Source organism: Sphaeramia orbicularis, chromosome 19 (genome assembly GCF_902148855.1).
Source record: "Sphaeramia orbicularis chromosome 19, fSphaOr1.1, whole genome shotgun sequence".
Lineage (NCBI taxonomy): Eukaryota > Metazoa > Chordata > Actinopteri > Kurtiformes > Apogonidae > Sphaeramia > Sphaeramia orbicularis.
Window position 1 is genome coordinate 20952353 of NC_043975.1, and position 10845 is coordinate 20963197.

The 10845-nt window shown below is 38.9% G+C and overlaps 2 protein-coding genes across 2 annotated transcripts; one reads left to right on the forward strand and one right to left on the reverse strand.

The window, feature by feature from the left end:
• Positions 1-5150, forward strand: LOC115410507 (elastase-1). Its single transcript, XM_030122164.1, has 6 exons — positions 1-151; positions 556-665; positions 2421-2515; positions 2610-2890; positions 4160-4323; positions 4438-5150. The coding sequence occupies exons 1-6, from the start codon at positions 25-27 to the stop codon at positions 4615-4617; spliced, it is 957 nt and encodes a 318-aa protein (XP_029978024.1). The 5' UTR covers positions 1-24; the 3' UTR covers positions 4618-5150.
• Positions 5151-5223: 73 nt separating this feature from the next.
• On the reverse strand, positions 5224-8377 carry timm23a (translocase of inner mitochondrial membrane 23 homolog a (yeast)). The gene is given in 8 exon segments (XM_030122165.1): positions 5224-6171; positions 6736-6846; positions 7016-7074; positions 7156-7240; positions 7552-7632; positions 7635-7644; positions 7741-7798; positions 7968-8377. Coding segments are annotated over 8 exon segments (633 nt in total). The 5' UTR covers positions 8078-8377; the 3' UTR covers positions 5224-6052.
• Between the last annotated feature and the right edge of the window lie 2468 nt (positions 8378-10845).

The following is a 10845-nucleotide window of genomic DNA, read 5'->3' on the forward strand; positions in this document are numbered from 1 at the left end:
CGGCCGGTGATTCTGTGGAAGACGATGGCTGTACCAGGACCTCCTCTGCTCCTCTTTCTCCTGCCTCTGCTGTTGAGCCAGGCATCTGTGCCTGCAGCTGCATATACACTGACCCCTGGACGACAGCCACAACACAAAGTCCTCCACCTGGGTGAGGGCAAAAAACACGCCAGACAACATCAGAAATCAAAATTTAATGGGATTTTATCTTTGGCTAGATCTACCAACACAGCCTCTGATTCTGGATTTGACAGAAGTGACGGTTAACCTTCAGATTAAGGGTTAGATTGCCTGTTTAGCTCTTTCAATAAAATAATTGGACTTTTTTTAAGTAAAACACAGTTGACCCTACTTTAAACCATGCAGCTGTGTTCATTCAGGATGACAATAACTTGAAAATCATGTCCTATGGAGTAAAATTTATAGGATTTTATGGAGAAAGTTCAGTTAAAAAAGAAAGAATGAATGAAAAGTCAATTCTGGTTTAAGACTTTAGACCAACCTAAAACGTCTTTAAGAATCCAGCTCCTGATATGTGTCACTGTCTCCCTCCAGACTGGCCTAAGGATTGTGGCATGCCCCACTTCAAGCCCAACATGGCTGAGAGGATTGTTTCTGGAAATGAGGCCAGACCTCACTCCTGGCCATGGCAGGTCTCACTGCAGGTAAATCTGTCTTTCACCAAATTGGTTCTGTCTTTAAAAGTTTATAATCCATAAAGACCCAGTGCTATTTTTTGGCGGTTCCCAAATGATTTTTTCTCTATATTTACCTTTACTTAAGTGATTTATGCTCATTGATTGTAATATTATCTTCCTTATTTTGCTTTTTTTGTGTGTAAATCACGTATTTTTCTATACTTAATTTACTGATAATGTAGATGTTCATTAAAGCTCAGAGAAAAGGTGAGGGTTATTATATCAAAGACAGAGAAAACTCAAGAAAAAGTGACTTTTTCGGCAAAGACATCAATGACTGGACATAAAAACAAGTGTCCCCATCCACTGTCATTGATCAAACTCCATGGGTTTTACTGGTGAATCAATGTTCTAGAAGATGACGGTGTTTCCACAGGAACTACGGAGCCTCTTAACATCCAAATGGGGTAGATCTGATGACCATGAAAAGATGACAAACTGTATTTTACACCAAGTATTTGATAGGATTAGTGGATTGGAAGTTATTAAACATTTTAGATCAGTAGATGGCTTTGGTTGCCGGTGGAGGTTTGGGTCTTCATGGGATAACATAACATGTGAAGAAATTTCCATGTAATAATCAATTATTTCGTTCCTGTGTGCTCAGATCATATCATACATATTCAACTGTCACAGTTGCCTATTCATGAAACAGATCTTGTACTGATTTCTGCTACTTGAACAGACTTTAGGTTAAAACTGTGATGCTCACTGCGCATTTGCCGTAGTGCTTTCTTCTGAACAGTAACCCTGTTCAACAATCATTGCCATTAGAGCAGAAATGGAGTTAAGTAATGTCAACAATTGGCAGACTGTTATCACAATAAAAAAACTTAACATAATTGCATGTACATGAGCTATACTACATCTTTAGGGGTTCAGGAGTCCTTGACGTATTTGGTGGCTTCAACTCCACAAAAAATTTACACTGATTTATTGCTACTTCCTGGATGTCAGTAAGGTAAAAGTGAAAGTAGAAGGACAGGCCCATTCTTACACTTGGTCTGTGATTTGAAAGCTGCAGTTTGTGCAACACAGGGATATTTTTGCATAGGTGAAATACAAGTTTATGTAATTCGTTGAAATAAGATTGTTTTTGTTAGTTTTCAGCGAGCTACTTATAGTCACAGAACATAGACTTTATACAGTGATTGACATTTTGAGAGCACTTGAAATTTAAAGCTTAAAAGTCTCAATCTACCCCTGGTGGCAGGTTGCAGTATAGGTCATAAATCCAACACCCCATGTTATTCTTTGAGAATTTAACCGAACTAAAGACTCAAAGCACACACCCAATAAATTTTTTTATATTTTTAGGTAGATTTATGTTAAAAAATCTAATCAGTTCATTTTTTAATAAGTTACTAGATATTATAAAAATGACAGCTGTAATGACCAGGTATGGTTTTTTGAATGTGGGAAAGGTTTAGAAATACAACAGTTTATAGATTTTTTTTCAGCTACTGTAACAGATCTCAGAAAATTAGCTGCTAGATTAAACTGACATTAAGGCATTTCAATAAATTGTACTTTAGGGCAGAATGAATGCCCATAAATAGATCCACGTCATTAAATCTAACCTTATAATCATGTTTAGTTGAGTCCAGTATCATTTGTTTATATGCATGTCTATATTATGGTGTAGGTGGTGTTCCATTACAGATGAAAAAATTTTAAAATGTAAAATAATACATGTTTAATAATCTGTGTTATCTGTCTTAGGTTCGTCCAAGGGGAAGTAAACATTACATTCACGTCTGTGGAGGAACTCTGATTCACAAGAACTGGGTCCTTACTGCCGCTCACTGCTTCCAAAAGTAAGAAAAAAGAAAAGAAAATTAACACCAAGCTATATATCTTTTAGGTTTTAGTCTGGTAGTGTTTCACGCTGAACCTGTTTTTGTCTCTTAGAGGTAAAGCTGAGGATGCTGGGAGCTGGAGGATCGTCCTGGGAAAGCACCAGCTGAGGCGTTCAGAGATGCCAGAGAGGATTTTCCCAGTGAAGCGTATCTACAGACATGAGAACTTCCGTTACCCTGCTCACAGCGAGCTGGACTACGACATCGCCCTGGTGAAGGCTGGTACAGATATCCTCCCCTCCAACTTCATCCGCTACGCCTGCCTGCCGCGCAAGCAGACCAGCCTCAAACCAGGACACTACTGCTGGGTCACAGGCTGGGGAGACACCCGGGGTGAGTGGGAGAAAAACACCACAAAGGGAAGATGGGGGGCGGGGGGTAGTCATGAGATCTACAGATGGGAAAAAGTGCCTCTCAAATTAGAAAAGGTCCTGCAAAAAGAAAAAAATAGTATCTCAAAACAATGGGGTATTAAGACAAAATGATGAGACACTTTATCAAAAATAAAATGAAATGAAATTTATCTAATAACTGAAAACACTGGTCTACAAGTAAAAGGCATCCACAATAAAAGTAGTTAAACTTCACTAAATTTGAGTCAGTAATAAAGAAAAATTATGTCGAAAGTGCTAGTTGGTTGCAGTTTCTAAGATACAGTCTTGAGCCAAAATGTGAAATTCTGAGAATTAATGAGAGAATGGGTTTTACTCAAAAGATATACTTCAGTACACTGTCTGCACATTACAATACATTCACTTTTCAGGTCCTTTCTAGTGGAAGATTTACAAATCCATTGTATAAATGTACATAAACCAATATATATGTGCAATAACACACCATCATATATACTGAAAACATCAGCTCACTGCACTTTTATTTGGTTTCCAATTCATCTTATTAAAGTATGTAAGATTTAGAACTTTTAATGTCTGAGGCAGATATTTTCTAAGAAATTGTAGAGCAGTGTAACCTCAAAGTGAGGAGACACAAAACACTAAATATGCAAATACAGTAGGTTTAAGACTATCTGCTTTAAAAATCCTATAAACTGTACTTTCTCATAATATTATTAGCACATATTCACAAAAGTATGAATATTAGAAGCCAAAAAAGTGGGTAATGATACCTCTTTGCCCTATATAACAAGCAGCATCATAGTTAAAGCTGCAAAATATCTTAAAACAAAACAAAAAAAAACCTGATGTCATTTCAAGCTGTTGTGGAGAACAGAGGACAGTATCCATTGTGCATAAGGAGGGTTTTGATTCTCATTCCTTCCTTTCTGTATTTGTACATTATCACTTTACAAATCCCCCTGCATTTCTGAAAGAATAACAACCTCAAACTGCAACTACAAACCATTATCTAAAGCACTGGCAAAGAGTTAATGAAACATAGTAGTCAGTAATTGCTGCAAGTTTGAGAAAATAAACAGAAAACCTTAATAATTACACAAGTTCAATAATTAAAGCTCTGCTCTGGCCTTTACCTGGGAAGTTTAGTTCTTGCTATACCTGAACTCTAATAACATGAAACTGATGAAATGAAACAGGGGTCTTTATATGCGATCTGGCTTAAAAACTGTGTTATGTATTGTTTTAGGTGGAAAGGAGAATGTGTCACTTGCAGAGGCTCTGAATCAAGCTCGTCTGCCCATCATCGACTTCAAGACCTGTCGACAGAAGAAGTTCTGGGGTGATCGGGTCAGAGACTCCATGATCTGTGCCGGGTTCAGGGACACTGAGGATCCACCAGCCGCATGTCAGGTATGACTCAGATCAAATTTAAGAAAAAAAAAAAAAAACCCTGGGTGATCTCTGTGATGGAGGTGAGAATAGGCCTGTATAAATAGACCTTACCCACATCTGTCTGTCCCTCAGGGTGACTCTGGTGGGCCTCTGCTGTGCCAGCTGGGCCAGGACCGCTGGGAGGTGCACGGCGTGGTGAGCTTCGGCCCCATCGGCTGCACCGTGGAGAACAAACCCAGCGTATTCACCCGCACCGCCGCCTACATCCCCTGGATCGAGGGTACACGCATCAGGGACTTCTTCCTGCACTGAGCGAGACGCCGGACTCAGCTCTGACAGCAAACATAAGCTCAGCTCGGTGTTGTTTCACCTCTGACATCATCAGACTGTTCAGATACAGGTCACGTTTCCTGAGACGCTTCATGTCTGTGGAAACTCCATATGTAAATACAAGTTCTCAATGTGCAATATTTGTTTTTTACAATTATTTTCATTTTGTACAGTTTACACTATCGTAGGGCATACATTACCACGGCTGGGTATTGTTTAAGTGCCCGCAGAAGAACTCTTCTCTGGGCACTTTAAATAAAGGAGTATGTTTAAAAATATTTGAAACATTTGACAAAAAGCCAAACACAAGAATGTTTTGCCAAGTGCTGGCCTTCAATCAGGATTAATAAGCAAACAAATCACAAATTGGACCTAATTTTTAATATCATGAATTCAGTAAAGCCATGTAATAAATCCAAGTACTTAATTTTATTACATGGCTTTACTGAACTGTTTTATTGGGTCAACAACAGTGTCCAGCAGTATTACAGACCATAGCTATTTACAACAGAATCTGGTAGAGGAAAAAAAAATTATTTTGAAATATTTTTGTTAGTCTAGCATGGTACAAGGTTTTTTTTTTTTTTCATATAAACAAAAGGCTGCTAAAAGGTTATAACAAAAAATGACAGACCTGCTTTACATGATCCCTTACTTAAAATACCCAGCCCTGCATCCAGTCTACATTTACGCAATAAATTTGTTAAAAAGCAAAAGCCTTGTGATTGTTTTCCTTTTTTTTTTAATTTCAGTTAATAATACAGTGGGTTTGATATTGACAATACAGCTTTACAGTCAAATTCACATTGAACAAGATCCTTTCTCGCACAATAAAACATTTCCCACTGTGTTACAGCTCAGTAATAAATATAACTGCAGAACTGGCTCTGTTCTCACAGGTTTCAGATGAATCTGTTTATTCTTCTACTAGAGAAAAGTCTTTCAGTCCCAAATTGAAACACAGGAACATTCATCTGGTGACCACACACCAGATGTCATTTGGAAACTAATATTGGCGCATTAAACCCAAGAGTTTAGGGTTAATGTCACCTTGATTTTAAAAGTTTTACAGGAGTGGAATTGTTCTCCCATATAAAGTGAAATATCGTCTATACAGCACAAAGTGTTCTCATCACCGATCTAGATCTTATCAGTGACAGGGACACTCTGGAAGGGAAAACTAGTGAATGGAGGGGAATTCAGGGACGGTCTTCATTAATTCCAGCAGAATTTTTCACATATATTTGTTACATCCCACAATGCTCCTCAGCAGGGAGGCGAATGGTGGGACCTGACCTGCCCGTCCCTGGAGAGCACACTGAGTTTGACCAGAGTCTAAGCCTTCTTAGTGCTGTCATTAAAGGCTGTGTCCCGGACAGATTTGGCCCTTTTTGTAGAAGCAGATGTGTGGCAATGTTCAGTAAAGTCTGGAGGAGGATGAGGAGCCAGTGAGGTGGTCCCAGTTGTTGTAAACAGCATAGGCACCCGCCAAGGCTAAACCTGCCAGACCTCCACGTGCTATGCCTTTTAACCCACCTGCAAAAGCAAACAGGAAGTGAAGGTTAAAACTAAGAATGCAAACTGTCATTTAAACAAACAGTTCACATTTTGAAGCACCAGAACCAATGATAGAATTAGTTTTATTTTCAGCTACAATACTTGTATTAATTCACTGAACCATAAACTTCACTTCACACAAATTAAAAGAAACCAACTCACATATCTTGAATTTAGAAAATAAGCGTATTTTTTCTGCAATGTGTGTTATGTAAACAACACAACTACTGATGCTACAGTATGTCATATTGATCAATGACGAATTTTGTGGGGGGGTTTTCCTTAATTTCATTAAAATTTTACAAATGTTGGTCTGACAAATGAAGCTTCCTGATGCCATCATCAGTTTTAGACAGACTTCACTTTTTTCTGAGCTGCATAAATGAAAAAGCCATGATCATAATAACCTAATTGCAGCCTACATAACCGGTCAAAAATCCAACACAGTACTGTTATGTTTGGTAAGGCTTGACTTATTCATTAATTTGTGCAAAAGGTTGTAAACAATAATATTTCAACATAATAAAAAGGAAAAGCACTTACTGCCTGATTTAAAGAGCATCCCAGTCAGAGTTCCAGCAGCCACTGTGTTGATGTCATCCTCTGCTCCTCTGGCTTTTTCTATTGCTACACCGAACGCACTATACAACAACGCTGTGAAGGAAAAACAAACACATTTCAAAGGTAGCAAAAACATCAACACATTAATTAAACAGAACACACTGAATCAAATTAATCACATCCCACAATACATGTAATAAATTCACCTATCATGTTTAATTATCTCCTCAAGTTTAAAGTTATATTATGCTGAGGGACTTACCCACAGAGCCCAGAGAGTTGGCCCATGAAGCACCCTGTCTGGTCACCATATTGAGAATTCTGGAGAGAAATTAAAACATTCAGACATTAGCTTAGGTCATCCAAATAAGTTTAACAACTATTTCAGCAAACCTTACTCACTGAACATTACGAGGTTTGGACCATGCCATGTCTCTGGTCTCCTTTAGACCCATCCTTAGACCGTTTAATGCTCCAAGTGTAGCTCCTGTGGTCAAAACAAAGGAGGGGTCAATGGTTTGCTGTAAATCAAAAGAAAATATAAAACTTTCTTTTTTTCAGTTAAGATAGGGAGACATGCCAAATATCATATGCAACTTTATAACATAAGAAAACGTGCCCAAGTCATTCATAACAAACTAACAATATTTGTCCACAGAAATGTAACAAGATGACATGAAGTGGTAGGGCCCTTGGTGAATGATTGGTTGCACGACTGTTTTAATTAACACGTAGAAGAGATTAGGAGTAGCAGAGCCAAATATGCCGTTTCAAAAACGGATTAATTCTGATCCTTACCTGTCATACAGGATCCTCCAATGGTAAAAAAGGCCAACTCAAACCTTCCTCTGGTTTTATTTGCCCCCGTCGGCAGAATGACTCATCTGTGTCCTGAAACACAACATCCAAACGACCAATCATGTTTACACATTCACTTTAACCTACTGTAGAAAAGCACATGATTCACGACGCTCTGGTGTGACTTACCTGAACCAAGTAACGAGGATCGACATTGAGATAAGGTGACAAAGGCTCATTCCCGTCACTGAAACGACACAACAGCACATTTTGTCCACATATGTCAGCAATCTAATTTTCTAAGCATAATATATGTTAATATAACAGCATTTCATTGTTATTTATTGTAATGATGTCTTTGTCAATGGAAGCTTTTAAGCTAACTGCTAGCAAACAAACGTGTAAAAGTATAGCACTTACAAGGGACCCCGGCGAGCTCTGTGTTGGAGTATTCAGGTGCACCACCTCCGAAGAGACCCCCGAGACCCGCCTTTATTCCCCCTGATCCTTGTGAATTGTTATCCATGGCTATGAAAGATCTGAAGGGTCACCTGGCGAAAAAAACAGACCCGAGGTGCTGCGAGCTAACGTTAGCAAAACTAGCTACTGATGTCGAAACACTCAAAACCCTATGGGAGGTTTATAAAGATGAGTTGTCGAAAGAGCCCAGTAAACAGTTGCTGTCCAAAAAATGTATAGTTTTGGTTCCGTCGGTAAATTTCCGAGTGACAACGGCTGCTAATCATGACATGTTACTCAACTTCTCTTCGCGTCATGTCCTGACCTCCAGCAGCACGCGTCTTCTTCTTCTTCTGCTTCTTTCCGCCTCTTCTTCTTCGTGCATTTAAATTGACGCCAGAAACAACATTACTTTTTTTTTTACCGCCATCTACTGTTGAGGAGTGTGAACAGCACGCGAAAGAATGAACAGATGGATGAAATTCTTGTAATACTTTTCTGACATTTTATCCCAAAAATAAACAGTGAGTGACTTCAAATAAACTCTAAGCTACATAAGACCTAAAATAAAACTTAAAATCAAAATGATGCCCAATGATATTTCTGCTAAATATGCAGTAATATAAAAATCAATAACTGAAACCAGTGAAGGGCTTAAGATACATCTCTGCTTTATCCGACAGGACTTTACTTAAATATTGATTAACCCATACACACCCAGAGCTACTTTTGTGTCAGTTCCCAAATGATTTTTCTCTCTATTTAACTATTCTTAAGTGATTCATCGCCATTTATTATAATATTATCCTTTGTATTGTATGTTTTTTCAGTGAAAATCATGTATTTTCCTATATTAAATTCACTCATCAGGTAGATGTTCATAAAAGCTCAGAGTAAATTCAATGGTTATTAAATCAAAACAGAAAAAACTGAAGAAAAGTGTCTTTTTCAGTCCAAACTCTCATTGACTGAACATAAACCAGGTGTATCCATCCACTGTCATTGTTCCAACTCCATGGGTGTTACTGGTGAATTAATGTTGTAGAAGATGACAGTGTTTCCATGGAAACTACGGAGCCTCTGAACGTCCAAATGGATCAAATTGGATGACTGTGAAAAGATGAATAACTGTATTTTACACCAATTATTTACATGGATTGATAGGATTAGAGGATCAACAGGTATCAAACAGTTTAGATCAGTAGATGGTTTGAGCTGTCGATGGTTGTTTGGGTTTTTAAGGGTTAATAAAAGATAGATTGCTAACTACAGTTTATCTATTACTTTTTTCTGTCCAATAAGACAGGCTGTGTGCATATTTTATGCATATTTCTACTTACCACTATGACTATTTGGTGAAAAAATAATAATAATAACTTTTAATATAATTATGCTTGGAGCCACACCCAAAGTTCACCTCTACATTCGTTTCATCTGAAATTTGAAGATACTGGTGTCTGCCTCTATGAGAAATGGGCATACATCCTTTTTTTTGCATTTTTCTTTAGTTTTTTCAGTGCTAATATTTTGATACTGTATGTGAACGGATAATAATTGTTTTGTATATGGATTTATGCAGAGTAAAGTAGGAGCTGTGGAAAACCTAACTTTAAGCGTCTTCTTTGAGGGCATTAGGTCTACCACATCCTTTTACCAGTGTTTCACAGCTGCTGGTTGATGTAATGGATTTCCCTTATTTGTGACACAGGGGGGCAGTAGAAAGCCAAGAGCAGAGATGTCGAGAAAAGGCCCAGTTGAAAACAGGTCAAACATGTTAGTTTGGTTACTCTTCAGTCCTTATTCCAATTAGATGTGATTTAATTGACTGATTTTGCTAAATTTGCTACCAGTCACGACCAAATTAAATTGTATTTGCATCATACTATTTGCATTACTTGAAATCGAGTGAATGCATGTCCGTATGACACCTGTCAGAATACAAGCGAACATTCTCCTACTTTTCCAGCTGAAGGGGAACCAAACAGAAATTAAAATACATGCATGCATGTATATGCAGCACAGCCTCGGCCATCTGCTGCTGGTCAAAGGGACAGAAACACTGAAGGAATTTAGTGTGTGAATTTCACAATAACAGAGCATCTTGTTTGGATTCTGCCATTGTGTGTGTGTATTCAGAAGGGGCCAAGTGGAGCGATGAAGTTTGCCATTGTCGCCCAGTGTGGGTGTTTTCAGACTCTCTGGCATGATCTGTGAGTTAGTGTTCTCTGTGTTACTGCCCAGTGTGCCCACTGTCTTCCCACAATGCCCATTCAGCCCTGGGCCCTCTCTCCCTCTCTCCCTCTCTCTCTCCCTCTCCGGTCACACTCTCAGACTGTGCAACCATCCATTTTGTGCCTCTGGCTAATCATCATCATCAACACCATCATCACCACCACCATCATCATCCTCATCATCATCACACCGGGCTGTGAACCAATTTTGGGCCAGGGGATAAAATAGCTCTGATGTCATCCTTGTTACCATCATCCTTCTCCTCCTTCTTCTTCTTCTTCTGCAACTTGTTTTCATCATTCCCCGGTTCCCTTCCTCTCTGCCTTTCTCTCTGAGCTCCCAAACACAAAAAGACAGAGAGGCCACGACAGGACCCCCAGTGTATGCTGGTTGTCAAGGAGACAAGGAGACAGTGTTGGGTCTTTAAACTGCCTCAGAGGGGTGTGTGTGGAGTTAGGGGGAGTTGGCCTTATTTACATGGGAAGAGGACAAGGGGAAGGGGAAGGGAGAGAGTGGGAGCGAAGAGAGGAGGAGAGGGGTTTGAAATACAACTTTTCGAGCTGTTTCCCTGCAGCTTAGGCCTTCACTGTTATCCAACTAAAA

Bases quoted from the DNA above. Each gene is read 5' to 3' on its own strand.
- LOC115410507 (XM_030122164.1), top strand. From the start codon at position 25: ATGGCTGTACCAGGACCTCCTCTGCTCCTCTTTCTCCTGCCTCTGCTG. The intron at 666-2,420 runs GTAAATCTGTCT...TATCTGTCTTAG, and splicing joins CATGGCAGGTCTCACTGCAG to GTTCGTCCAAGGGGAAGTAA. The intron at 4,324-4,437 runs GTATGACTCAGA...TCTGTCCCTCAG, and splicing joins ATCCACCAGCCGCATGTCAG to GGTGACTCTGGTGGGCCTCT.